At 53.3% G+C, this 26917-nt stretch overlaps 1 protein-coding gene across 1 annotated transcript in view; it reads left to right on the top strand.

Moving 5' to 3' along the window:
* MYH9 (myosin heavy chain 9) overlaps positions 1-26917 on the top strand; it is a 90386-nt gene that overhangs the window by 14107 nt on the left and 49362 nt on the right. The window contains exons 2-3 of the mRNA XM_088025355.1: positions 17127-17478; positions 21863-22019. Of these exons, the coding sequence (XP_087881481.1) occupies positions 17146-17478; positions 21863-22019 (490 nt within the window). The 5' untranslated portion in view covers positions 17127-17145. The remainder of the gene's footprint in view (positions 1-17126; positions 17479-21862; positions 22020-26917) is intronic.

The raw sequence follows: 26917 nt of genomic DNA, 5'->3' as shown, positions 1-26917 counted from the left end.
CAAGTGCTCACGAAAAATGCCTCATTATGGGATTAATTAGTGGCTGCTGGGCACTGTGGCATTTACAGGACCCCATCAGTGTTGTGACTTCTCACCTCCAACCATCTCAGCTCCTTCCTCCAAACCAGCTGAGGTTAGTTCTGCTGACTTTCTGGCCAGCCCTTCAAGCCTCATGTCAGAGAAGGAATGGACAGGGGCCTCTGAGCGCAAGACTGAGGATCTGGCAGCATCCCTTCCCACCACCTAATAGCCCTGTGCGCCGGAGCCTCCGTGTCTTCAAAGTGAGGACACTTCTAGGCTGCAAAGCCCTGTGTGTGCGGACTATTGCAGTATCACACACCTCGGCAGACATGTATCCAAGAGAGGCTGGGAAAGGCTGGCTGGCCCTCTTCCCCTTTAAAACAAGTCACAGGCTCTAATTATCCTTAGGTTGAAATAGTGGAGCCCCCTCCCCCTCCCCCCTTCTGGCTTTCAAACAAGAATCTGAAGAATGTGATACTGTGTGCGGACCTGAGCAAAGATCAGGGGCAGGATTCAGAGCTCTTCCGGGGGCTTTACCAGGCAGCCTTTGTGCTCCTGGACCTGGGACATTCCGAATTGGTTGTGGTTGAAGGTCTCTGACAACTACAGGCGCTTTAAATTCCAGGCTCTTCAGTGGGATCCGAAGGGGACAGCTGGGAGGGATTGGGGGGGGGGAGTCAAGTTAAAAAGGAGTTTGCCAGGGAAATGTGGCCGCCCCAGGGGCTGGGTACTAGCCAGGAGGACGGCTTCTACCTGTGTGACAGGGCAGGTGGCGGTAGGTCACCTCAGGCTCCTTCCTCTTCCTGATGATTGCTCTCGGCTCTTGACAAACCTCAGGTCCTTGCCTCCTCAGCACCTGCTCAGGGGGTGAACCAAGTGGTGAGCCGGCTGGGAGTCGGACCTCTAGGGCACAGACACCAGCTGTACTCCCTGTGTGCCCTGGAGCGAGTCATTTAGATACTCTGGGCTTCAGTTTCCTCTTCTGCTAAACAGGCTATGGCTAGAACCTACTGCCCAGGATCTCTGCGTGGGTTGGCGGGATCTCCTGTGACAAGAACCAAGTGCTAGCAGTTACTTGTGAGCATGGCCCTGGGGTGTGGGCCTCGTGATGCCCATTTTACAGATGAAGAAAGGGAGGTTTGGGGCATTTAAGTAACATCCCCAGATATTCCCTCAACCTGCGAGTAGAGACTGTAGCGCTCGCCGCAGGGCGGCCCGACTCCACAAGTGTCACCCTCGGCCCCGATCCCGTATCCCTGGGCTGTGCGCGCACACTTGTCTGTGTGTGTCTGGGTTTGTGTGCGTGTGCACGTGCCTTGGGGTGGGCCCGGTCCCAGTCTGGCAGCTGCGTGGGGCGGGGAGCGCCGCTCTTTCCTTCTCGCACTCGCAGCTCAGCCTTGACCCCTTTGGAAGCAGACCTCGGCCTGGGCAAAGGAGCAGTTCTTGGTGGGTGGTAAAGTAAGCAGCCGCCAGGTTTCTGGTGAAGGACGAGGTGAGGTCATGCCAGCCAGGCTTCCTGCTCAAGGACAGCTGGGTTGGCCCGCCTTTCAGACGAGGGTGCTACCACAACCTTCTCTAGGAATTAATTAGCCTTCTCTAGGAATTGACTTTTTCTGTAAAGTGGGAGATTCGTGGGTTTTATCTTCACTTTGTGACTAGTATTCGGGTGATTTTTCCCCAGGGAGGCTGAAGGCTCTGGGATGCTGCTTGTCCACCCTGGTTTCTCTGGAGAGCTTGGCTCTGTCCTCCAGGCAGCCTGTGTGCCTAGGGCTGGCACCTGCTGGCTCACTTGAGAATCGTCCCAAGCGATGGAGATGTAGGGAGGAGAGGCTGTTTGCCATTCAGTTTGGGAGGTCTTGTTCCCGCAGTCCAGGGTGATCCAGAGCAGCTCAGGGGAAGTGGCCTCCTTCCCCCTCCATCCTGAGTCTCCCCCACTTGCTGCCACAACTTTCACCGTTGACTTGTCTTGACTGTCTTTTGCCCTGTCTGACCCCTTTTGTGAGATCCTGATTACCCCTCTGGAGGGAAAGGAAGAGAGTCCTCTCAAGTCTTTGTTCATGTTGCCTTGGTGGAGAAGGAGGCCACTCCAGTGTCCTTTTGCCTTTGAAATTGTAACTGGGGGGCTCCTAAAAGTCCATGGACTGTACTTGAGGGTCTTGGTGAGCTCCATAAGGTGGTATGCAAAGGATTTCCTGCCTTCCACTGATTCTCAAAGGGGTCCTTACTGGCCGAAAGTGTTCAGAACCACTGATCTGGAGAGAACTTTGGGTTTCCATTTTATAGAGCGTGTGCCCTCGAGCACGTGGTGTGTGTGTGTGTGTGTGTGTGTGTGTGTGTGTGTCTGTGTGTAAACAGATGCCATCAGTAGGCTATTAGCAGGCATGAAGGTCTGTTCATTACAGGGTTAGGTTATGCCACCCCAGGGACATAAGTATGCCGAGAGCACCCTCTCTGAGCTCATCCCTGTAGGATAATGATCTTTCTTGCATTAAGCTGTTAATATCGTGTCACTTCTGGGTGTCTCTTTAGCTTAGGGCTGGGGCTTGGAGAGGTGATGTTCCGACTGTAGCGATCGGATCTGCTGGGATTCTGCATACCAGGGGAGCGCTGTCCTTGCCCTCTTCCCCGCTGGGCTCCAGGTCCTCAAAGGATGTTTCCTAAATGTCCATATCCATGCAGTTTGCTTCACCTTCCTGAGCCTCTGTGTGTGGTTTTTGAAGGGAGAGGGTGGGGAGCAGGAATAGGGCAGAGTCACAGGATGTGTGCCTGGGCTTTACAGCGGTTGTCAGGGTCAGGTGATGGAGCAGTGGGTGATGGAACGCAGCCAGCACATGGCAGATGACTGCCGTCCTACCTGCTGGAGGTTTGACCCCCACAGAGCCTTGCTTTGGCTTTGGGCTCAGAGCTTCTGCTTGGCCTAACTTGTGGTCTTGGGCGAGTCACTGGACCAGTCCGAGCCTCATCTACCCAGTGACAGCTGAGTCAGATTGGCGTTTTTCATACGGTCAACTGAAACCTCATTGGTGGGTCGTGAAATTACTTCCAGTGTTTTTTAACATCAAACAAAATAGACTCAAATGGAAAATACCAAGTATATATCGTATCGTGGAGCTTTTGTTTGACCTGTTTGTGTGTATTCGGGATTAAAAGCCTTTAAATGACATTTTTCTTTTATCTTTTATCTTTTTTTTTTTGCTGTGGGTTGAGATTTGAAAAAAAACAAACGGCACTCCAGGATGAGATGCTCAGGGGGCCTCTTTTAGCCCTGACTTTGTGTGGTTCCTGCCTACAGGTCTGAACTGAACCAAGTCTCCTCCACTCCAGCTGAGCCTGTAAATGGAGTCCCTTGCAAGATCAAACTCTTTAAAGTTCTTTACAAAATTCTGGGAAATGAGCTACATTCCTGGGGTGGAATAAATCATGTTGAGTTAGGCTAGGCAGGATGTGATTTCAGACCCCTCCAAGTGGGCTGTGTGAGGGCAGAGCTTGTGATTGACTCATAATGAGCTCAGCGGCGACACAGACTTCTTGAGAAGAGGCGAAGATTGTGGAGAGGGGGGCCTCGGCCTGCAGGCCCAGGGCACCACCAAGCACCGCTCCTCCGCTAGCCTATTGTGATCCTCACAATAGTTCTGTGAGTTGAGCAGTGCTCTGACCACATCGCAGAGCTGGGACTGTCCGCTAGACCTGGGGTGGGGGTTGCACCCCCACAGGCTCTCAAGGACTCACAGCTGTCCTGGGGGAGGAGCTGGTAGCACCTCCCTTTTATAAATGGAGGAATTAAGGCCCAGGGCACCAAGGCAACCGGGCAGTTTTCTTCTGTTAGTTAAGTGATGGTTCTGGAGTTGTAGGGCCCATCTGGCTGCCTCCTGAGTCGGGTTCCTTCTAAGACGCCCTCTGGGAAGGTCATGAATTAGTTATCACTGTTTGGAAGGGCTGTCTCCTTTCAGTGGAGAAGCTCATTATCAGAGTTGACTTAAATGACAAATGACGGCTTGATCAATTCAGGAAGATTGACCCCTGGCCAGTCATGTGTCTCTTAGAAACAAATGAATGTCAGATTTAGCTGGAAGGGGGGGGTGAGGAAGGGGAAGGACAGTGATAAGGTCCTGGAGGCCACCTCTTCCGAGCTCAAGGGGCAAACGAACCACACCAGAGTCACTTCTGTTTGGACGGTAGGTGCAGGATTATTGGTCTTAATGTCAGGCACCCTGCGAATGGGCAGAGAGTCTATGGTGTTTGATCCCTGGACTTCGGACCTTTTGGGAGGCTGGAACCTTCCCCATGACTCCAGTTCATGAGTATTATTCAGCACTTCCGTGTGTTGGGCCGCAGGGTTCCGGCGGTGCCTGGGACCCATGTGCGGCCTTCGAGCACTCAGCCCAGCAGGAATAGGGTTGGGATGGCTGTTGGTAGTGGCTCCACTGCTCAGAGCTTGTGTGTGTGTGTGTGTGTGTGTGTGTGTGTGTGTGTGTGTGTGTGTGTTTAAACATAAACATCACTCAGAATAACAAGCTGCTGTCGGCCTGGTGGGTTCGGGGCGCAGTGGTCTTCAGAGATTATCTTTAGTTTCTCATCCGGGGTTGCATTTCCCCGCCGTCACGATGTGAACTTAGGAAACCCAGCGTCCTGCACTTTCCCATTGAGACAGTGGCCGTATAATTAGATCTTTTCGGTATGGTTATTTTTCTGTGTTGGGTTTCAGCAAACTCTGCTCACATGCTTGAGGAGAGAAAAAGCCTCCTATCAACAGAACCAAAGGGAAGGAATAACTCCGCCGCGGGCCACCGGAGGGTTCACGGTGCCCCTCGTGCGCGCGTGTGCCGCCTCTGGCAAGCTCTGGGGATGCTGTCTGCGGGAGGGCAGGGTCCGTGTGCTCAGTGCGCAACTCCTAACGGGAAGGTGGCCAAGCAGTTGTGTCAACCTTGTCACACCTGGGGGCGAGTCTGGGGCTCAGAGTCCTGGTATCTGAAACTGCATGCTTCTCTTCGCAGGCTCTGCTCGGTGGTGGCTGAGTGAGAGCTCATCCCCGGAGAGGGGAGGCTGGCCCGTGTGTGATCTCACTACGCAAATATTGAACCAATTTAAGCAAAGTCAAGGGTCCAATGTGGATGACTTACTGCAGGTCCAGCTGGGGGCCTCCCCACTGAGTGAAAGCTGTGTAAACTTGCTGCCGTGCTCCCCGCCCCCCAGTGGTAGACAGGAGGGGTTGGGAGGGTTACCTTTGGAATTGGTTGTTCTCGTGGACAGCTCGGCTTCCAGAAGACACAACGTGAGCCATGAACCCAAGCATCTTGAGCGCTTCGGCTCACTTCCACAGGCATTGATTGAGGACCTCTCTGTGAACCCTGGGCTCAGCACCAGCGTCTGGGGTCTGGGGGGAGGAGGGGACGGTCCCTGCCTTCAAGGAGTCTGACGGCTGATGGGAAGACAGGCAGAGAAGCCGTGGTTCGCGTGTAAGGCAGATTATGCTGGAAACGGTCTGGGGAGGGGAGGGAGCCCGATGAATAATCTACTGGCTTGTTAGGAAAGGCTGCCCAGGTGATGGGAGAGTCGGCCGCAGAGCACAGGCTCTCCCCTGGGGGAGCTGTGTCTGGAATAGAGCGGCAGGGGACGGGAGAGGTGGGGCTGGAAGGCGTTGGGCGTAGGAGTCAGTCAGGTTCTAAGGCCGTGAGGACCTTTCTCTTTAGGCAGGATGGGCATGCTCCGTGGCAGAATTCTTGAATGGAACCATGGGGCTGGCTTCTCGCTCCGCTTTCTGCCCTGATTGGTTGATTGAGTCATTCATACAGAATGTGTCTTGTGGCCCGGAAGACAGGGATGGTATCTTAGGAGGGGACCCATTTGGGCACTTTGGTCTGGGTGACATGCGATGCCCGAGGTCTAAGCTGGAGAGGCCCTGGGATGCCGGGTCACTTCTTTCTTCGGAGGAAATGGCTGCAGTGGGCATTGACTCGTGCTTCTCCCTGAGCTGGGCTGCGTCCAGTAGTAGATCAGAGGGTGCCACCTGTGCCTTCATTTGTCCCTTTCTTGTGGCATTTAACCACTTTCTCCCTAGCCCTGTCCTGCGACTCTGCCCTCTCTCAGATTGCAAGCCCACTTCTGGGTCCTCTCGGCTTCTTTGCAGCTGCTCACTTCTCCTCTCCCCTCCAGGTGAGGTCAGAGAGGGTGATCTCTTTAAAATACAAATCAGATGATGTCATCCCTCCCCACCTCCAGGTGGCCTCCCCTGTCCCTCCACTAAAATCCATTCTTCAGCGCAGTTGATAAGATCCTGGGTGACCTGCTGTGCTTATCCACTCCAGCCCCAGCTCCAGCCCCAGCCCCAGCTCCAGCCCCAGCTCCAGCTCCTCCCTCCCCTCCCTCCCCCTGTCTCGCCCACTTTCCGTCCTTACCCACGGAGGAGGAGGGACTCTACTATGCACGAAGTTCTGGTGTCTTTTTTTTTTAATTAATTAATTTGTTTTAGAGAGGGAGAGAAAGAGAGTGCATGTGCGTGCAGGAGGGGAGGGGCAGAGGGAGAGTGAGAGAGAGAGAGAGAGAGAGAGAGAGAGAAAATCCTCAAGCCGACTCCCCGCTGAGCACAGAGCGAGACACAGGGCTCCATCCCAGGACCCCAAGATCATGACCTGAGCCTAAGCCAAGAGTCGGCTGCTCAAACAACTGAGCCACCAGGTGCCCCTCTGGTATCATCTTTTTTTTTTTTTTAAATATTTTATTTATTTATTTGACACAGAGAGAGACACAGCGAGAGAGGGAACACAGGCAGGGGGAGTGGGAGAGGGAGAAGCAGGCTTCCCACTGAGCAGGGAACCTGATGCGGGGCTCGATCCCAGGACCCTGGGACCATGACCTGAGCCGAAGGCAGACGCTCAACGACTGAGCCACCCAGGTGCCCCTCTGGTGTCATCTTTGATGGTCTGGCTTCCTTGGGTGCAGAGCAAAGCCAAAGTGACCCCAGGCCCTGCCTTCTGTAGTCAGGCAGTGTTCCCCGGGCCCTGAGGAGTCCTTGGGCAGCCCTTCCATGTGATCTCTGTGGAGGGGAGGGCAAAGGGGGTGGGTTCTGGGGCTCTGGTCCTAAATTCCTCCTCTGACTTGTCTCTGGTCTGGTTTTCTTATCTGCTAAGCATCAACACAGGCTTGAGTTGGAATACTGCTAACCGCAACAAGTCCCAGCTTCTTCTGTAAGCAAACAGCATTCCTGAGGTGGGGAGGAAGGGGGCCCACCCTCCTAGTCCTCAGCGGCTTCTGCCTCCTGGGCTCTGGGCGCTGGGAGGACCCTCCCCTTCCCCCTCCCTCCTCCCCCCTACCCCCTCCTCCTCCCCCACCTCAGCATCCTGGGGAGAATGAGCACCTTAGGGTGGACTACTGCTGTAAGTTTGGCCCTGGGTGGCAGAGTGCCGGTTCCTCCCTGTAGATGATTGTTCTAATAGCCCCCGTGTTTATGCAGGGCGGCTCCTGTGGCCCATTATCTTGTTCGAGCCTGATAGCGGAGCAGTTGGTCAGTGCCAAGCCAGACTCAAATTCAGCTCTTCTGCCCAAGGCCTCAGGCACATCCCACCAGACCAGCATTTCCCAGGCCAGTACTGTGCAGGATAGCCCAGGGTGCTTAGCCTGATTGGACAAAGTGCAGTTGGCTTCCTTGACTGCAGGCTCCTCGGAGCATTTCCTAGGCAGGAGGGCCATGGGGAGGCAGGTTTCCAACCTCCTTTGGCCATGGAACCCTTTTCCTTCGTGCTAAATTACTAGTTGGGCGACAGCATGCTGTGCCATGTCGTTCTCTGTGGACCCGTGTAACCCGGAGAAAGAGTCACCGAACTTCTGGAAACTTATCAGAGGCCCCAGGTGTCATTCTAGAGAAGGATTTGGGTTAATTAGGTCAGGAGGACGAGATCTGGAAGTTCTTATTCAGTGTCCAAGTCTTTCCTAGCAATTTGAGTTACAACTCCTCTGATACAGGTTTTTCCCTCACTCTAAAGCTAGGAAATTGCGGCGTGAACAGCTTCAAGGTTACAAGGAATTGAGTGGGGGATTCAAATCCGAGTCCGTGTGACTCCAAATTTATACCCTTTCCATTCGAATACAGTGAATTAATTACAAACTTATCTTGGGATTTGCAGAATTGGTGCTCTGTATCGCTGTGGTTTTTCCGAGTTCCATCTGTCTGTTCAGAGTGGGTTCCAAAATCGGTGTCCGCAGCGCCTGCTTAGCAGATGCGGACCGAGGGCTCTGGGAGAGGCAGGAAGGGCAGCCTGAGGCCTTTTCATGGGTCCCGACAAGGGCAGAGGCCACGCCACACCAGCCGAGGTCCTTTTTGGTGTGTCTGGTGGTAGATGGTGGGTGCCTCCACCTTGGTTAGTCAGGAGGTGCTAGAAGGTCCCAGAAAACTGAGCACCTTATGCAAAGCTTCTTGGGGACCAATAAATTATCTTCACTCCTGTTTCTCCCTGTGGATTGAAAGCCCCACTATGCTCTCTTTCCCTTCTTGTTTTGGGGATGTAAGAGCTAGTCCATAAATGCCAGTTAAGTGGCTGTGAGACTTGTGCGTGTTCCCAGCTTGGGTCTCCTTGTTCCTGTCCTCTCTCGAACCCTGTGGCCCTCTGCACAGCTCAAGGTGATTTTCCAGCTTCTTAGAAAGCTTCCCCATTACTCCTTCCTTCTCTTTGCCATGTTCCTCATACATTCATTCAGGGAACTTTAACTGAGCACCTGCTGGGGTCAGGCATTGTGCTAGACATCTGAAATCGAGGACATGAGTGAGACCTGCGTCCTGTGCTCAGATGAAACTGCTGTTGATTACTCATGGGAAGTCCTTTAGTAGCTATCCAGGAGGGCCTTCTGGAGGAGGACGTTGGAGTTGAACTTTGAGAGAGGGCTCCTGGTGCAGAGAAGGAGGTGGCATGAGCAGAGGGGGCTGTGAACAGGACGCAGTTATGAGGCCGGGCCAGAGCATGGAGGAGATTGATGGGTAGGGCCAGGAAGGGCCTATTCACCATGAAAAGATGATTAGATTTTATTCTGGAGAAGATGTGGAGCCATTGAACTCTTTTGAACTGGCGAGTGATTGTCAATAAAATAGGATATAGCACGCACAGAGACTCAGCAGGGGGTCTGGATTGGAAGGAGGTAGAAGACTCTGGGGAAGGCCAGGAAGGAGGCAGGCTATGCAGTCTAGAAAGGAGGGGGTGCAAGTCCTGGAGCAGGGCTCTGGCCTTGGGAATGACAGAGGGCTTTGCTGATCCACCAGAGGGAGTTTACAGTGACGGTTGGGTGACCAGACAGATGGGGTCTTGATGGAGACCCAGAGGAGAGTGCAGGTTTGGGGGAGTTCAGATGTGATGGTGCTCGTGTGTTCTCCAGGTGGAGACATCGACTGGTAGGCACTCAGATATATTAGCACGGGTTTGCAGGAGATTTCTGGCTGGGATACGTTGATGGGTATCGTCCCTGGGACTAATCCTGATGTGTCAGAACCTTTCAATAAATGGCATTTGATGGAATTTCCAGGCTATGGGGTGAGCCGGCACAGCCAGGGGAGCACCCCCCGCCACCCCAGCATGGCCGCCTGCCTTCCGTGGTTCACCTGGACCTCTTCATGCTGGCCGGCTAGGTTGTGCATCACCAGCTGGGTGGCTGTGTTGGAGTTCCCGGAGATTTGTGCCTTGCCTGGGGAGGCACATTGGCCCCTTTGCCTGATTTTTTTCTTTTTTTTTTTTTTAAATCGGGACATTGAGGAATCTTTAGAGTACAGTCCGGTAGTGGGCTCAGGTCAGATCCCTTAAAATAACAGTGCATCGTAGGGACAGTCACTCCTTGGTGATAGTGCCATCCATAGTGGGTGGGGCCCACTATGTGGGTCCTGGGAATCACTTTTCACTGGGGAACTTGTTTTTAGAAGTGCGCACTTTGGACTCCCGAGCGGGTTTACTAAGCTGAAGTCTGGCTTCTGTGCAGTATTTACTCCTGCGACACCCCTTAAATTCGTGCTTCTCAACTGGGGGCCATTTTGCTCTGCCAGTCCCCATCTTCGGCAGTGTCTGGAGACATTTTTCGTTGTCCCAACTGGGGATGGAATGCACTCTTGTCTAGTGGGTAGAGGCCAGAGATGCTGCTAAATACCCTGCAATACACAGGACGGGGCCCCCATGACAAAGAATTCCGTGGCCCCAGGTGTTCACAGTGCCGAGGCTGGGGAGCCCTGTCTTAACCCATCACATCATTGTATAGTTCATGAAGAACTGCCCCTCTTCTCCCTTGGCCGGGTACCACCTCTTCCCCTCCCAGTACGCTTCCCATCATCTAGGACCCAGTTTACATCCCATCCCTTCCATGAACCTCCTGCCACTTTGAGTTTTCCATTGACTTACCCCTTCCTCTCTGTTCCTGCAGCGAGTGACTTGTTCCTTCGTCTTTCTTCATTGAGTCTTGTGTTGGCGTTGGCTGTTTACATGGTCCTCCCTTCCACAGCGAAGGTTCCGCTACGTTATAAACTCCTTGGGTCCTTTGTACGTTTGTCACCATAGTTTTGCACATAGACCCTCAGTATGTATGAGTTCATTGAATAAGTAAATCGTAAGGGGTTTGACAATTTCTATATTACTTCAGCAGCCGCCTTCATAGAACCTCAGGCACCTTGATAGTTTCGCTAACTCAGAGGCAATGGCTAGATGGAGAAAGGAGAAGGGACATGTTCACCTGTGCTCTCTGGGTTCGGGTGGGGATAAAAAAACAAGCAGAGGAGCCTGCTCACAAACATTGGTGATGGAGCTGGAACAGGGCTTCCGGTGTCTGAGCTGAGGTCACCGGGTCTCTGAACTGGGACCTTGGCTCAGAGAACGGAAATGGCTCACCCGAGGTCAGACAGACCCCTCACCTTTCTTTTAGTGCCAGCAGTCTTTAAGGTAGGAGTGTGAAGGGTCCTTGGTACAAAGCAGCACCAGGAGGTGGGGTTTGCCGCTTCAAGTTGGCATGATTAGTGTCTGTGTCCCTGGTTTGCTTAATGAACCAGGGGGTTCTGGGTTTGTGTTCTCCCCAGAGAGCACCAGAGAGCTCCCAGGGGAGGCAGCTGAGGCGGAAGCTCAGCGGGTCTGTGTTTGAACCTGGGTTTTGTGACCCGTGTGGGCCTCGTTGCCCTCACCTGTGGGGATGGTGAGGCCAGAGAGCTGCTTCGCAGGCCCTCGGACAGGGTAGCTTTGAGATGGGATGGGAGGACCTGAAGCTCCAGGCCCAGAACTTGGACATGGAAGGCATGACATAGACCCTCGTTGTCTCGGAATGGACAAGCTCACAGTGTTTGGACCAGTGATTTGTCCCAGTCAAATAAATTCTGTCTTTAAGGGGCTAGCTGTTTCTTTTCGAAACAGGCACACAAGTCAGTAAAAAGAGAACCAAGCGAAGGGCGGGAAGCTGGGAGGGAGAGAGAGGGGTCCTTGGGAAAACAGGAAGGAGTAAAAGGTCCAGATGGATGCTGGTGGGGGGGAGCGGGGAAGGGGAGAAGGCAGACAATCAAGGAATTACATTTTGGGTCGAAAGCAGAGGTTTTTGGTCAACCTATTTACTTTCAGTTTCATCATTTCCTGAGAGTCCTAATTTAGCCTCTGGTCGTGTCCTCTCGATTATGGCCTAAAAAGGCAACTACTTGGGTTTCTTGGAGTTGGGCAGGCACCCGCAGGCAGCTGGTGTGGAAAGTGCCGGCCTCCACCGGATCTGTTCTCCAGTGGGGGAAGCTGCCTTCTTGTTCCTTAACTCCTTGCTGGCCTGTGCGTCCCGCAGATTTCCAGAATTCCCCGAGGTTCCCTGATCCGAACCCCCGAGCGTCTTCCTGCAGACGGTTTTCCTAGTGCTGGTGTTGCTGCTGCCACATGGGCGTGCTGCTCACGTGGCCGTGCATACCAATCAACCCTTTTGGAAAGCATTTTGATAATACTTCTCAAGGCCATAAAAATGTCTGGATGTTCCTTTGTTCCAGTAACTCCACTTCTGGGAATTTATCTCAAGGTGGCCCACCATATAAGGAAAAAAAACCTAGTTAGGTGGTGGGTTTTTTTTTTTTACCCCCCCCAAATCACTTTGGAATATTATGCAGCCATTAAAAGTGTTTCCCAAGGACGCCTTGGAGTTAGGAGTCCTGAATATGAGTCCTCGCTTCTCCAGGTGTGTGACTGAGTGAATCACTTCCTTCTCAGAGCCTCTCTATGTTTAGCTGGAAAGTGAAGCATTTGGATGAAAATGATCAGCAAGCAAAATCTGTGGCCCTATGGGGAAACAGTTACAATAAATAGGAAAAATCCACAACGTGAAACCCATGCTCTGCCTATGATCATTAAAAATCTCCACGTGTTTTCTGTGAACAAGGACTAGAAGGACCATAAAAGAAGAGAAAACTGATTTTAGGGGGAGGGTCTCAGGAATTTATGGGGATATTTTTCTTTCATTTTGAAAACTATTTGAGAGAGAGAGAGAAAGCATGAGCAGGCTCCCCTCTGAGCAGGGAGCCCAACTTGGGGCTGGACTTCAGGACTCCCGGGATCATGACCTGAGCCGAAGGCAGACGCTGAACCGACTGCACCACCCAGGTGGCCCCTCATTTTGAAAACTTCTACATTATGTATAGTTTTAAAAAAAATTGTATTTTAGGGGTGCCTGGGTGGCACAGTCGGTTCAGCGTCTGCCTTCGGCTCAGGTCATGATCCTGGAGTCTAGGATCGAGTCCCACATCGGGCTCCCTGCTCAGTGGGGAGCCTGCTTCTCCCTCTGACCCTCCCCCCTCTCGTGCTCTCTCTCTCTCTCAAATAAATAAAATCCTTAAAAATTTTTTAAAATTTTATTTAAATTCAATGACTTAACATGTAGTGCATGATTAGTTTCAGAGGTGGAGTCTAGGGATTCATCGGTGGCGTATAACACCCAGTACTCATCACATCATGTGCCCTCCTGAATGCCCCTCCCCCAGCCACTGCATTTCCCCCCCCACCCCCCTCCCCTCCCCTCCAGCGACCCTCAGTTTGTTCCTGGAGTGAAGAATCTCTTACGGTTTGTCTCCCTCTCTGATTTTGTCTTCTTTTGTGCAAAGTGTCAGGCCATTTAGCATGGTCCCAGGCCAGGGAGGGGAGAAGTGGCCACTGCCTCGCTAGTGTCGCTTCCCTGATGCCCCCTTTCATTTCTGACAGCGCTGGACCGTGACGGCTTACTCCCTCTGCACTGCTGGCAGCCCTGTGGGCGCACACGAGTCCGCAGCCACCAGGGCCCAGGGGCCTCCCCCCGACTCAGGCGGACCCTGGAGCTCAGCTGCGGTCACTGAATGTGGGTGTTCCCGTCTGTGCTTGTGGGAGGGCTTTAATACACCCCATTGTTCATGGTGACCTCCGTGCCCCACCCCGCCTCGTCCAACCCACGTATTGATCTTGGCGCCGCTGCTAACCCACGTCATTCCAACAGAGCTGCTGACACCAGAGAGCTCTGTCCTTGGCCTGGCCGGACAGGGCTCAGCCGGGTTTAATGAAAAGTTCTGCTCAGAGAGGGGCAGGGAGGTGAGCAGGGATGCACGCCCTAGGCCTACCATGCATGGGAGCCTTGGCAGCCCCCGGAGGCAGAGGGGTGCAGCCCTCTGTGTTGGCCCAGTCCTGAGGGGACGCAGTCTGACCCCCTACCCTTCCAGGAAGCGCAGACTCCAGGTCTCATCAGGGGTAGACCGGCCTGGAAGGAGGGCAGAGCGAGTCGCCAGGTGGACTTGTCCCTTGCCAACAGCTGCTGTGTTCATGGCCCCCCAGTGCCCAGCCGCCGGTGCCCAGCGCCTGCAACCCGAGGGAGCTGCTGTGCTGCCGAGCTGCCCAGCCACCAGATGGCTGCTTTGGGTGGGTCCCCCCAGGGCTGCTGTTGTTGGGATGAAGTGAGTCTGATGAGGTCGGAAGTCCTTGTGCCCTCGCCAATGGGCAGCTCTTGTGGACAGTAGCAGGCCACGGAGTGAGAAAGTTCCACTGTGCTCTGCTTTTTGAACCGGCCACGTGGTCCACGCTGGGAAGGCTCACTCAGCCTCCCTGCCTGCCCGATAGCACTCAGTAAATGTGTGTTGAACGCTGTGGAATGTATTCCCCACACTCCCCGTGTCCCACTCCACGTGTCAGCTGAGTCTGACCCGGCTCCGATGCCAATCTGACTTCTTCCGTGGGACCCCAGCACAAGTGTGCCAGGGAGAGCCCAGACCGGGGGGCCCGGTGATCTGGGTTAGTGCCCTGCACCGTGACTAGGCTAGGCGACTCTGTACAAGTAACTTGCCCTCTCTGAGCCTGTTTCCTCATTTATAAGTTGGGGATAATAAAAGATCTTTTGCAGGGTGATTGATGGTCCAGTGGGGTTGATGCTGGTAGGTTATCTAATGTGACTATCCCCTTTCCCTCCTCTTGGAGGGATCTCATAAAGGGCAGGTGATATCCTTGGGTGTCTTCATTGGGCTGGAGTAGTAGAACTCATAACCAGCAGGGGACTTAGGAATTTGGGGGGACAGGGTTCAAGTGAATCCCTTTTTGCATGTTGATGGGTGATTGTCTTGTCCATTTTGGGTTTGAAGTTTGCAAAAAGGTTCAGAACCAGCAGCCTGTGAAGCCCTGTGCTCTGTGATCCTTCCAAGTCCTCAAGCAGGGCAGTGGCACGATTATGGGGAGACTGGTTTCAGGAGCCTGGGTCCTAGGACTGAGGAGGCTGCCTGGCTAGTTAGTGGTCAGATGGATGGCAGAGAGGGAGAGGGCAGCTAGTATGTACTCCAGCAGAGGGAAGCCTTCCATTTGCTTGAATGGCCTGGGGGGCGTGGGAGCCGGGATAGCCGGAAGTAAGCTGGCGTGGCTTGGGGTCTGCAGACTGCTGAGACCCCAGCCCCACAACAGAAGATGAGGCCAGACCGTCCCTTCCTGCCTTGTGGACTGCTGCTTTCTCTCGGGGTGGTCCTTGCAGGTGAATGATGCCCCTGATCCCCCAAGAGGGGCTGCTAGGGTTTGCTTGGCTGGGAATGTAAACAAAGCCACCAGCTGAGGTTGCTGGGGAGGCTGCCAGGCTCTGTTCCATGGACTTGCCTTCCCTCCTGTGTGGGTGGGGGGAGGCGAGCGAGCAGATTTCCTGGAAAACAGCCCCTCTCCTGGAACATGTCCAGGGGAGCCCCTTAGTCTTGATCTGGAAAGCATTTAATGAGCCCAGATAAGAAGGCCTGGGCAGCCCAGACTTTTCCTTTTGTTCTGTCCCTCCCAAACCTCCGGGCTCCTTGGTAGCCAAGTCCCTGTTGGAATCTAGAAATGTGAAAGCCTGTGTGACTCTGGATTTGGATCTGGGGTCCTCCTGGCCTCCTGGGCCTGGGGAGGGGGTCTTGACCTCACAAGGGAAAGGCTTTCCTGCGTTGTGAGCCGGGCAGTGAGCCGCTGGGCTGCTCCTCTGGGCTGTGGGCTGGCTCTGTCTCAGACCATGATTTCAAAGTCCTGCGCTCCGTTTACCTAAACCAGCTGTCCTCCTAGCAGGTCTCGGTCTGAGCCTTTGAGCAGGAATAAGCACTGTGGTTATCCTATGGAAGGGCCATGGGACCAGGAGTCCCAAGTCCCCCCTGGGCGACCACACACAGTTACGACGAGGATTTTTTTTTTAAGATTTATATTTATTTGAGAGAAAGAGAGCGAGAGCGAGCGAGCGAGAGTATGATCAGGGGCAGAGGCAGAGGGAGAGGGAGAAGCAGGCTCCCCGAGGAGCAGGAAGCTCAATGTGGGGCTCGATCCCAGGACCCTTCAGCTCATGACGTGAGCTGAAGGCAGATGTTTAACCGACTGAGCCACCCAGGCATCCTGAGGATCTTTTTTTTTTTTTTAAGATTCCATTCATTTATTTGAGAGAGAGAGAGAGACAGAGATAGCAGGAGAGAGCACGAGCGGGGAAGAGAGGGAGAAGCAGGCTCCTCACTGAGCAGGGAGCCCCACTCGGGGCCTGATCCCAGGACCCTGGGGTGGTGACTTGAGCTGAAGGCAGATGCTTAGCTGACTGAGTCACCCACGCGTCCCAACGAGGATCTTTCGAGATAGCAAAGTGCATGTGAAAGCATTTCGTAAACCATTAAACCACACAGGTGTAAGGGATTATTATTTCATCCTCTTTATTTCGCAAATGAGTTTTGAAAAAAGCAGACACACATGTGCTTAAGTTCTCCTGGACATGGATTTGAGGGCTGCCTTTCGCATTAGTGGCCCAGAAGGGAAGCACTCTTACAGTTCATGATGTTTCTCTTCAGATCGCATAAATCTTTCGCCTTTTACAGTTCATGATGTTTCCTGGAGCCTGACTTCTTTTTTTTCGCCTTATTTCTTTGGGCTGTATTATCAAGATGGAATTAGCATCTCTTGGGAACATATTGGTGTGTTGGTTTTTTTGTTTTTTTTTCCCCTCTTGGTTGACTCCGTGAAATAGTCTTTTAAACTGGCAACTTCCACTATGTGCGGTTTTAGTTCGTTGACTTTTTTGGGGGGCTAATTAGAAACTTGCTTTTGTTGGAAGTCCTCCTAAAGTGTGTGTTCTCTTTTCTGCCTCAGCGCGTGTAGCATGGTGACTATAGTTACATCTGTCTCTGAGACTCAAATTAGGCTCATCATTCGGCACCACGGTAGTTTTTTTTTTAAGATTTTATTTATTTGACAGAGAGACAGCGAGAGAGAGGGAACACAAGCAGGGGGAGTGGGAGAGGGAGAAGCAGGCTTCCCGCTGAGCAGGGAGCCCAATGCGGGGCTCGATCCCAGGACCCCGGAATTTATGACCTGAGCCGAAGGCAGACGCTTAATGACTGAGCCACCCAGGTGCCCTGGCACCACGGTAGTTTATACATTAGTTTTGATTGTGGATGGATCCTAGGATCTACCTTCCCGTGAATTTCTGACACAATCTCTGATGATGATTTGTTGTTTCAGTCATGTATATCTTTCCCCCCAAAATGGAGAGTGGGAAGATTCTGGCAGCCATGCAGCCGGGTTTTAGAAGTTTTGCTGTACTCCATTGCTGCACTGTTTGCTGAGATCAGAGGGTTTTAGTGGGCCTTTCCCTCTGAGGTCATTGTGTCTCACTTCTCGCCCTTGCTTTTCCTGTAGGTCCTGACTGTGAGTCGCCATGGCACAGCAAGCTGCCGATAAGTATCTCTATGTGGATAAAAACTTCATCAATAACCCCCTGGCCCAGGCCGACTGGGCTGCCAAGAAGCTGGTATGGGTGCCTTCCGACAAGAGTGGCTTTGAGCCTGCCAGCCTCAAGGAGGAGGTGGGCGAGGAGGCCATCGTGGAGCTGGTGGAGAACGGGAAGAAGGTGAAGGTGAACAAGGATGACATCCAGAAGATGAACCCGCCCAAGTTCTCCAAGGTGGAGGACATGGCAGAGCTCACTTGCCTCAACGAAGCCTCCGTGTTGCACAACCTCAAGGAGCGCTACTACTCAGGGCTCATCTACGTAAGTGGGGCCTGGGGCTGGAGGCGGGAACCCTGGCTCTGTCCCGTCCCCCTCGCCTGCCTGGGCGCTCGTGCTCTGGGAGAGTAGGGGGCTTGAAGAAAGTTGGGTGACATCCTCGAACTTGGGCAAGCGAGCGTCCTCATGGAATGTTCTATTTTATCTTTTCTCTGCCTGGCCAAAAACACACCAGGAAATCTGTTTTAGAGCGCGTGGAGGGAGAATATTATGGTGTGCGTGGGCTATGCCCACCCACGGGCCTTGGTCCTCGGTCTTGGTGGAGATAGGAAGGGTAGTTCTTTCTGAAGCGAGGGATGCCATGTCCCGGTTTCCCACCTCGTTCCTCCCCCTCCCCTTTTGCCCAGTCTCTTTTTTAGAATCTCTGCCATCTCGTTCTTTTTAGAGGCCTGTCAGTGTGCCTTGCTTCCCCAGGGAGTGCGCTTTGAGCAGAGACGAGCATCGAGAGCGAGGCTTTGAACCCTCAGTTCTGGTGCCAGGCTTAGCAGCCCAGAATGGCACGTGTAAGGCCCAGAGCATGCAGCGGAGAAGGAGCGGCCCTTTCTGGCAGCCATGCAGCCGGGTTTTAGAAGTTTTGCTCTACTCCATTGCTGCACTATTTGGGCCCCCTTTGCAGAAAGACCGCTCATCCCTGCTTTAGAAAACGGTCGGGAGAGGAGTGTTTTCCTATCTCCCATGTAATAGGCTCCGCAATCTTAATGGTCCTAGGGTCACAGAGTTCTAATTCTTATTTCTTCTGCTCAGTTCCAAGGTATTTCCTTCTAGTTTCATCTCAGGTAGGGAAGAAATACCTGGCTCTTACTATTCCTAAAAAAGCTCCTTGTTTAAATATGCTGTTGTATTCACCTTGCCTTCTTGGTCTTGGAGCTGAATAAAACATTTCTCAAAATTTGTTTGAATTGGAGAAAGAAAACATCTCAAGAGTGTTATAACCCTCTCAATGGGAAGACCAAGCCCAGGACCCAGGGGTTGGCTCATGATCACACATGTAATAAAAGGACATGCTGGGCTTATCCTGGTACAGGGATGGTGAGGGGCCCCCAAAGAGTCAGCCATTTTATTTTCTGTACAATTTCAGGCCGATGTCACCACACGTTTCCATAGGGCCCTATCCCACCGTACTGGACTGGTACTTCTGAGTGCCCTGCAATGTGCCAAAGTCCTTTGTGGAGCCACGGACCATCTTGGATTGTCCAGAGCTCCTGACCGGGTGGATTGCATGCCAGCGCTGTGTTACCTTGCTGATTGCTAAATTGGTCCATGATAACGAGGTTCTTGTTTCCTGCCATTGATGACCTCCCTTTGGGGATGAGCCTGATTAGTCAGGACCTACCAGTAAGGACATACACAGAATGGTCTTTCTGGAAGAGTCGTTCTTTGTCGACCAGCTTAGTCCAGCCTGCTGATACTGCAGGTGGGGAGAGCTGAGGCCCAGAGAGGGCCAGAACCCAGCGCAGGGTCAGCCTGAGACTGGAGCTCGGGTTTCTTGACCCTCAGCCCGGCTCTCTCTTCCTTGGTGAGAGCACTGTATGAACAAAATTAAAAGCCTCTGTCCCTAGGGATCTTGACCACTGAAATTCAGAATTTGGCAACTTGCAGGAAAACGGGGGGCCTGGAAGGAAGCATTGCTTGTCTGTTGGGGCAGCTGGGAGCCGAGTCCCATTGTCTGGGAGTGGGACACCCCCTCAGCAGGCTCCATAGCTTATTGTACCCACTCTGCTGTGCCCCGGAGCTGACATGGGCTCTGCTCAGGGAGGCAGAGCGGTGAAGGGCATGGGAGGTGGAGCCTCCAGGACCTGGTTCAGATCCTTTCCTGGCCACACACTGAGGCCACAAGGAGCCTCACTTCCTCCCTGGTGAGACGTGTGCAAGAGCCAGCCCACATCTGCTTCACTGCAGGGCTGGGCTCAGTAGCTGTTGCTGTTCTTGGTGAAGGTAGCTGGTCCTCTGCATGGCCTTCACTGGTGTCTCTGTTCAGCTTGTGTCCTACTAGGGATTTGCTGAGTGTGACACACGCTGGGGGGCCTGCAGTGGCCTGTATCAGCTGGCTGCAGTCTGCTCTCCCACAAGGGGGAAATGTTAGTGAAGTGCGTTCAATGTTAGTGGCTTCATCTTTCCTCTGAAAGCGTGGGTTTTACTCTGGAGGCAGGCAGAACTCTGGTTGGAGGCATTCATTCCTGTTTCTGTCACCTCCCGTGTGCAGTTCCTCCTACCTCAGACCAGCCTCCTTCCTAAGCATCTTCCCCAGAAGGGAAGTCGATTGTCTCTGCAATTGCCCTAATGGGGACCCCAGCAGGTGCAGAGCTGCCGGGGGGGGGGGGGGGGGGCGGAGCAAAGCCGGTGGGCAGGGGCTGCTGCCTCATTCACGGTCCACCTCTCTGCACACGACGTTCCAAATTGCAACCCGGGAGCCTTTGTGCAGTGTGTTTGCCTGGCGTTGTGGGCGGTGTGGCTAATCCTGAGCCACAGCTGCTCTGTCTGTTCCCCGGGGGGTGAGGCCTTGGGATAGGGGGCGGCTGGGCACAAAGAGCCTCTGTGGCCCGTGAATGGAGCAGCTCCCTGGCGTGGCCATGGGGGGAGCAGAGCTACTTTCTCCGTGTCTGCACGTCCACGAGCATCCAGAGGGAGGCTCGAGGACAGGTGTGCATCCTTCCACCTGAGCTGCAGGGCTCACACCTGCTGGATTGATGGGATTAGCTCAGAGAACTCTGAAGCTCTGTAGAGAGAACCATCCACAGGACCGTCTGCCCACCCAGCTGTCAGAAAGCCTTTCCCCAGGAGCCTCCAGTCCCCTTCTGCTCTCACGACCAGCTGTTTGCAAACATCTGGCCCGGAGGCACGCCCTAAAAGTGTGGCCATGTGTCCTTGGCTTTCATCGGGCTGATTTCCTAGAGTGTGGGTTTTCTCAAACCCCACGAACAGAGCTCAATTGTTTCTGAGCTCCTGGGATGACCTCACTGCTCCCTGGCCTTCTACTTCATCCCGGCAGTCCCACAGAGGGAAAACTAGAAGTCTTCCGCTTTTCTCTCATCTCCCTGTGATACCCGCGCCGCAGGTGGCCAACACCGCGTCCCGACCTCTTTGCTTCGGAGCTTTCCCGGTCCCTTGTGAAAGAGGAGTTGGAGGGAAAACAAACTGCTGATTATCCCGGTTAGAAGGAAACTCGAGGGCCCCGAGTCCCTGGCCTCCCAGCAGAAGAGGCGGCTAAACACACTCGGTCATTTCCAAACTTGGCCGCTCTTCCGCAGCCAGGCCCCTGGAAGTTACTGGGCCCCTCCCAAGTTCTGCTTTTAGTCTTTTAAGTTCTGCTTGGGAAGTCCAAGTGCCATAGCCCTTGGCCATGGCTGGGAAGGGCCTTTGACCTCCCAACTCATCCCCGCCTGGAACCCGCCTTTAGGTTCAGCCACTAGATCCCTCTTCAGCTGGGGCGGGGCCGGAAGGGGCGGGGCCAGAGCGGGCCGGGACTGGAAGGGGCGGGGCCGGAGAGGGGCGGGACCTGCACGGTGCGCAGCGCCCCTTAGGTGCTGGTTGCTGTTGGAATGAGGGGCGCCACCATGGGTAGTGAGGTAACGTGATGATGAAAACAAAAAGACAAGAGTTCAGAGAACTGGCCCCTGACCAAGAAGATACCTCATGACCTTTAGCTGTCATGACACCAGCTGACCGCAGGTGTGTGTGAATCATGGCTGCTTCTGGGCCTGTGGCACATTGTCCTCGGAAGAGGGTGTTAGGGTTGCTCTAGAGGCTTAAACACAGCTGTACCCCCCAACTGAACACCTGTCACAGGGATTAAGTTTTTGAGGGGTTGTTACGTGAATGTCTCTAGAAGATTCAAGGGAGAGGGCTGTCCGTGATATACTAGCCCACAAAAGATCTGGTTGGGTGGGGAGTGCCACGAGTTTTCCGCAGTCCTGGAAAAGTTGAGGCTTGAATATCTATGAGAGTCCTTCAGGGTAGAATACTTTGTGTTTCTGCACAGTTTGCTTGCTGCAGCCAAATCCTTTTCTCTTTGTGCATCTCACGATGACACATTTCTAATTGTCCTTGGATCAGAGTTTTGTAACTGGACTTCTGCTGTCTGCGAGGCCTGCTATGGGTCTTGCCCGAGGCGCCTGCTCGTTGGCACGCAAAGCGGCAGCGGTCACGCAGTTGAGGGAGGACCCTCACCAAAGGAGCAGAGCTGGGGGTGGTGCCCCTCCACCTGCAACAGACCGGGAAGCAGGGAGCGGGGCGGGGGGGGCGCTGCAAGGGGGGCTTTCATGTCAGCCCGACTCCGGGTCTTTGGCGGCAGACGCTTTGTCATGAAGTTTGCACACCACTGAGACTCAAGACTTCCTAACCCATTTCTGTTTGCTGCTCTTTTCTTCAGACCTATTCAGGCCTGTTCTGTGTGGTCATCAATCCTTATAAGAACCTGCCCATCTACTCCGAAGAGATTGTGGAAATGTACAAGGGCAAGAAGAGGCATGAGATGCCCCCCCACATCTATGCCATCACAGACACCGCCTACAGGAGTATGATGCAAGGTGAGTGCTCAGCCTTCCCCTGCAGCCTTGTGGACACCTTTGCAGGTGCTCATTCACGTTCAGTGTCATGGTCATCTAGGGGCTGGATCAGCGTTGACGGCCCTTGTGGTGGTGCCGTGCATTGCGGAGGTCTCTGAGTCAGTGTGTGAGAGCCAAGGCGAATGGCTATCAAAGGACATGTTTATATGTTGAGAGAATGTTCTAGAAGCTTTAAAAAATACCCTTTCAAATTATCGCCATTTCTCATTCTTGTAAAGACTCTCTGTGCCAGTCCCGTCACTGCCAGGCCCCTTCTTCTGCCAGATACTCCTCTTCCTCCTTGTTTTTCACGGCTTTTCTCTTGCTCTTTTCCCGTAGTCTGGAAATGTGCTTGGGTTTTTCCCATCTTTAAGAAACAGACACTAAATCTCTCCTGGATTCTGCACCCCTGTGGTTTGTCTCTGCTCTCATCACAGTGGAGCTTTGCAGAGGAAGTGTCTGCTCCACAGGCCTCCCCACCCTTCTCCAGACTGTCCGACCGAGGTTACCCTCCCTCCTGCGTTGCTAAATCCGTGGTACTCATGTGTTCTTATCTTACCTAACCTCTCCCCAGCATTGGACAATCTTCACCACTCCTTTTGAAAGCCCTTCCTTCCTGTGTGACCGTCTCTCTGGTTCTCCTGATTTTTGCCCGCCCCTCTGTGTGGTTTTCTCCTGCCTCTCCCCTGTCCCCGCACATCTGCCCCTCAAGGTCTCGCTGCTCTCTCTGGTGTTCCTCTGGATGACAGACCCATCCACTTGACTGGCTTTGCTGGCACATTCCAGCTGAGGACTGGGACTGTCACCTGATCAGTGCCGGCCCCTCGTCCCTGGCTGCCATTTCTCCAGCCACCCAAGCCCAGAGCCTGGCTGCTCCTCCGCTCTCTGCTCTCTTTTCTCAAGTCCGTCAGCACCGTCTATAGGTTTCATCTCTTTTCATATTTCTGCCCCCCCTTACTCCTCTTTTATCCCGTGGCCCTGACCTCGGTTACGGCCTCCACGGGTGTTCGCCTGCACTGTCGCTGTGACCTCTTAACCTTCACTCTTAATAGAGCCCTCCCTCTACTTTGAGCAGAGGGTCATCTTTCTAGATTGTAAATCCGATCAAACCCTCTGATTTGAAATCTTGGAAAAAAATCTCGAAAAGCCTCCTCATGTCCCCAGAGGTAACCCCTGAACCCGCTAGCAGCACACAGTGCTCTTTGTAATTGGCTTCCCGCCTACCCCTGACTTTGCCGCCACACGGGCCTGCTTACATTTCTCTCCCAGGCCTTCCTGTGTCCAGCCGCCCTGCCCATGCTGGCTGCTTGCAATGCCTGGCAGGTCCCTGATCTCTTGCTAAAGACAAGAACTGAAGCATACCTGCCCTCCAGGGAGGACGTCTGGGCTAGATTTGGTGATACCTTATTTGACTTAGGTGTTTACACATTTGTTTTTCTCTCCTAGATGTGGTTGGGGCCCATGTTGCCTTCATATTCTCGAGCTCAGCCAGGTGCTTGGCCTCTGGTAGCATTTCATGTAATTCCCAGTCAAACCCAACTTCTAGGTGGGGGGCTTGTGCTCACAACCTCATTGATAGTGGTTTTTCAAATCCTTATACACGTGCATGATTTCGTTCTTTGAACTTTGCAGTGAAGCTGGGCAGCTGTGGTCGAGAACCTTGTTGCATTAGCAAACTTTATCCCTGGTGTAGTGGTTTGAAGGGGTGATGAGCGGGTCTGTCTCGTACTGTACACACAGTGTGGTGGGGAAGGCATTTCATTGCCAAGCTGGATGAATTATGCAGGACGTACAAGTTTGGCCTAGCCTTTGGCTTCTGTTTATGTCTATGAAAATTTCTGGAGGAATCCAGCCCTTTAGTTTTAAAGTAGGATGTCTGTTTTAAAGTGCTAACTAAAGCAGTCTGGTGGGAGAACATTCTTGTGAGATTCCAGAAGAGCCTGAGTCTGTGTCTCTAGAGGTTATGCGTCAGTTTTCTCCTAGCTTTCTTAATTGGCCTGATGCAAGTTCACCCTGGAGTCTTCCTGAGCTCTGTGCTGCTGAATTCGGGTTCATTCCTACCGCGGGATCCTAGATTTGAACAGTTTTCCAGCATGCGCGCTTCCTTCACTTTCAGGCAAGCCATTATGGCAAGAGTGATGTCGTGACGCAGAGCACGGCAGCAGCGGTCAGAGTCTTGGAACTGGACTCCCAGCCTTTCTTCCGACAGCCTGCACGACTCTTTCTTAAAGAGATTTGTCCAATTTTTGTCCAATAACAAAAAAATTTGAAAAAGCCAGCGCAGTAGGGTTGGAGGTCATTGGAAAAAAGAAAGGGATGAGCAGAGGGCTGGAGCTTTCCTTCGTGTTGACCAGGAAGTCTCGGCTGGAACAGAATGGCCTTGATAGGAAGCAGGGAGCTCCCCAAATTATGAGAGCAAGTGGGCGGGTGTTTCATCCTTTGCAGACTAGCGATGGAAGTCCTTTGTGGGCCCAGGAAGCCAGAATGATCTGTGCGGGTACAGGGTCCCTGTAGTTTCTAGCCCTCAGTCTGCGAGTCTTTCCCTCCCCTCTGTAATGCTGGACTCACTGCAGCCCTGAGCCCCCGTGGGGACCGACTGAGAACATTTCCAAGTCTCTTCTCATTGTACACGGCTGACCTGCAAAGCAGTTAGCAACAGGCTTCTTGTTCTTGGAGCAGAGAGGAAGTTAATTAACAGAAGTTGCTCCCATCATGATAAGAAGGTTCACCAGTAAAGAAAGTTCCAGAGAGGAGCGGTGGTTCTCGCCCTAAGTTAGGTGAGGACGTTGGTGCCTCGGGGTCGGTGGGCCATGAGGATGAGCTCCTTAGCCCTGGCTGTGTAGGAAAACAGGGTTGCTCTCTGCCACTTACCTCTGAAAAGGCACAGCCAGCCCGTTCCTTTTCTGCTTTTTCTCTAAACAGGAACTAGGAAAAGGTTTCCTCCCTGAACCGCCTGTGGCTTATGACATACTAGCCAAATAGGGTAGTTGGTGTCTTTGGGGACTTTTATGAGATAAGTTCTTTGCCTGTTCCTGGGACCTCCGTGTCTTTCATCTAAATGCTCTGGTTTGCCTGTGAGTCCTGATGTGTGCCTGTTGTCCTGCAGTTTGTAGTAATAGTGTTCATTTTCATTTTCAAAAAAGCAGCCCAGGGGCGCCTGGGTGGCTCAGTCGTTAAGCGTCTGCCTTCTGCTCAGGTCATGATCCCAGGGTCCTGGGATCGAGCCCCGCATCGGGCTCCCTGCTCGGCGGGAAGCCTGCCTCTCCCTCTCCCACTCCCCCTGCTTGTGTTCCCTCTCTAGCTGTGTCTCTCTCTGTCAAATAAATAAATAAAATCTTTAAAAAAAAAAATTTAAAAAAGCAGCCCAGTTTGGATGATAAATTATATGGTCACTCTACCTGTTTGTCAGACTAAGCCAGGGTTTCTCAAACGTGGCAGCTGTTGACTTGGGGCTGGAGAGTCCTCTCTTGGGGGTGGGGGGCTTGTCCTGTGCATCACAGGAGGTTCAGCAGCAACGTGGCCTCAACCCGCCAGATGCCAGAAGCTCCCTCCCTCTCCATGGTGACAACCAGAAATGTCCCCAGACATTGCTACCAAATGTTCCTTGGAGGGCAGAACCACCCCCACTGGAGAACCACTGGACTAAGGCCTGCAGATTAGTTATACTGAGTGTCGACTCCCTTGGATCAATAGTGCCTCTGGCCCTGGCTTGCCAAGGAGCCGAGACTCAGTGCCAAGGAATGTTGGGATAGCCGAGTGCTGTCTGCCGTGGGCACGGGATGGGGCATGGCAGCTTTCGGCACCCTGCAGTAGTCTGTGGAGCCAGGAGGTAGAAAGTGCCAGAACACCATGAGGTCCAGTACGTGATTCTGGCACTGGGCTAGGTGGAGGGACGAGACATGTTTGTACCCAGACACCTGGGGCCGCAGCTACGTAACAAGACAAGCTGCTGCCCACACCTGCTACCAGCCCGGCCGCAGCAGGTGTCAGGCGTCTTGGGAGTTGGGGAGGAGGCGTGGTCGGGAAGGTACTGCTGAGGTCGGATCCTGTGGAAAGGCCGGCAGGTTTGTGTCAATAAGTGGTTCTGGGGCAGCCTGGACGGGCCCGGCAGTTTTGTTTGTTTTCCTCCTTGACCTTGGGTTTAATTAAAGTTGTGGCGACTTCTTTGGTGCACCCTCCCACTCCCAACCCTGGCTTTTCCGTTTGGTTAGTTTGTTGTCCTGGCCATTAATGGGTCTCCCTGCCTCAGGGCTCTGTAAAGGCAGGCGCCGAGGAGGAGCTTGAACTCCCTGTGGCTTGTCCCTCGAGGGGCATGGGGGCAGGAGCAGTGAGTGGTCTGTAGAAGGTGTGACCGGGTTGGGAAATGGCACGCCTGGCTTTCTCTGGGTCCTGGCCTTCCAGGGTCCCCCTTGGGGTGGGTAAGGGTATGTGCGTGTTCTTAGAGAACCGACCCGTTAAAAGATCGACTTGAGCACAGTCCTCTCCCCAGAGAAAGGAGAAGAAAACCTCTTCTCTGTTGATTAGGTAGAATGCCAGGTTTGGTTCACTTTGGGCAACTTCATGGTATTTTAATGAGCTCCCAGCATTTCCGGGGTGGGGGGGGAGCGGCAGCAGGGTCTGCCTTGATTCCAGGCCTCAGCTAATCTGAGAACTATATAACCCTTTGCTCCGTGCAAGTCCCACCTCTGCTCGGCAGAAGCTGCACAGGAAGGGGCTGGTCACCAAGCAGTCGCTCAGTGTCCGGTGTGCGTCCGAGCTCTTGTCAGTGGTTGACTGACCTTCATGGGCCAGTGGGGGGTAGAATTCTAGCGCTACCTTCACATCTGAACGTGAGGTTTCTCATTCACGGGTGAAGGGAGGGATAGGCCCAGAAATACACG

Source organism: Eumetopias jubatus, unplaced genomic scaffold, assembly GCF_037043125.1.
Source record: "Eumetopias jubatus isolate StellerSeaLion01/CBP00866 unplaced genomic scaffold, mEumJub1_p1.0 scaffold_8, whole genome shotgun sequence".
NCBI classification, from domain to species: Eukaryota; Metazoa; Chordata; class Mammalia; order Carnivora; family Otariidae; genus Eumetopias; species Eumetopias jubatus.
This window is presented reverse-complemented; position numbering and strand designations above follow the sequence as displayed.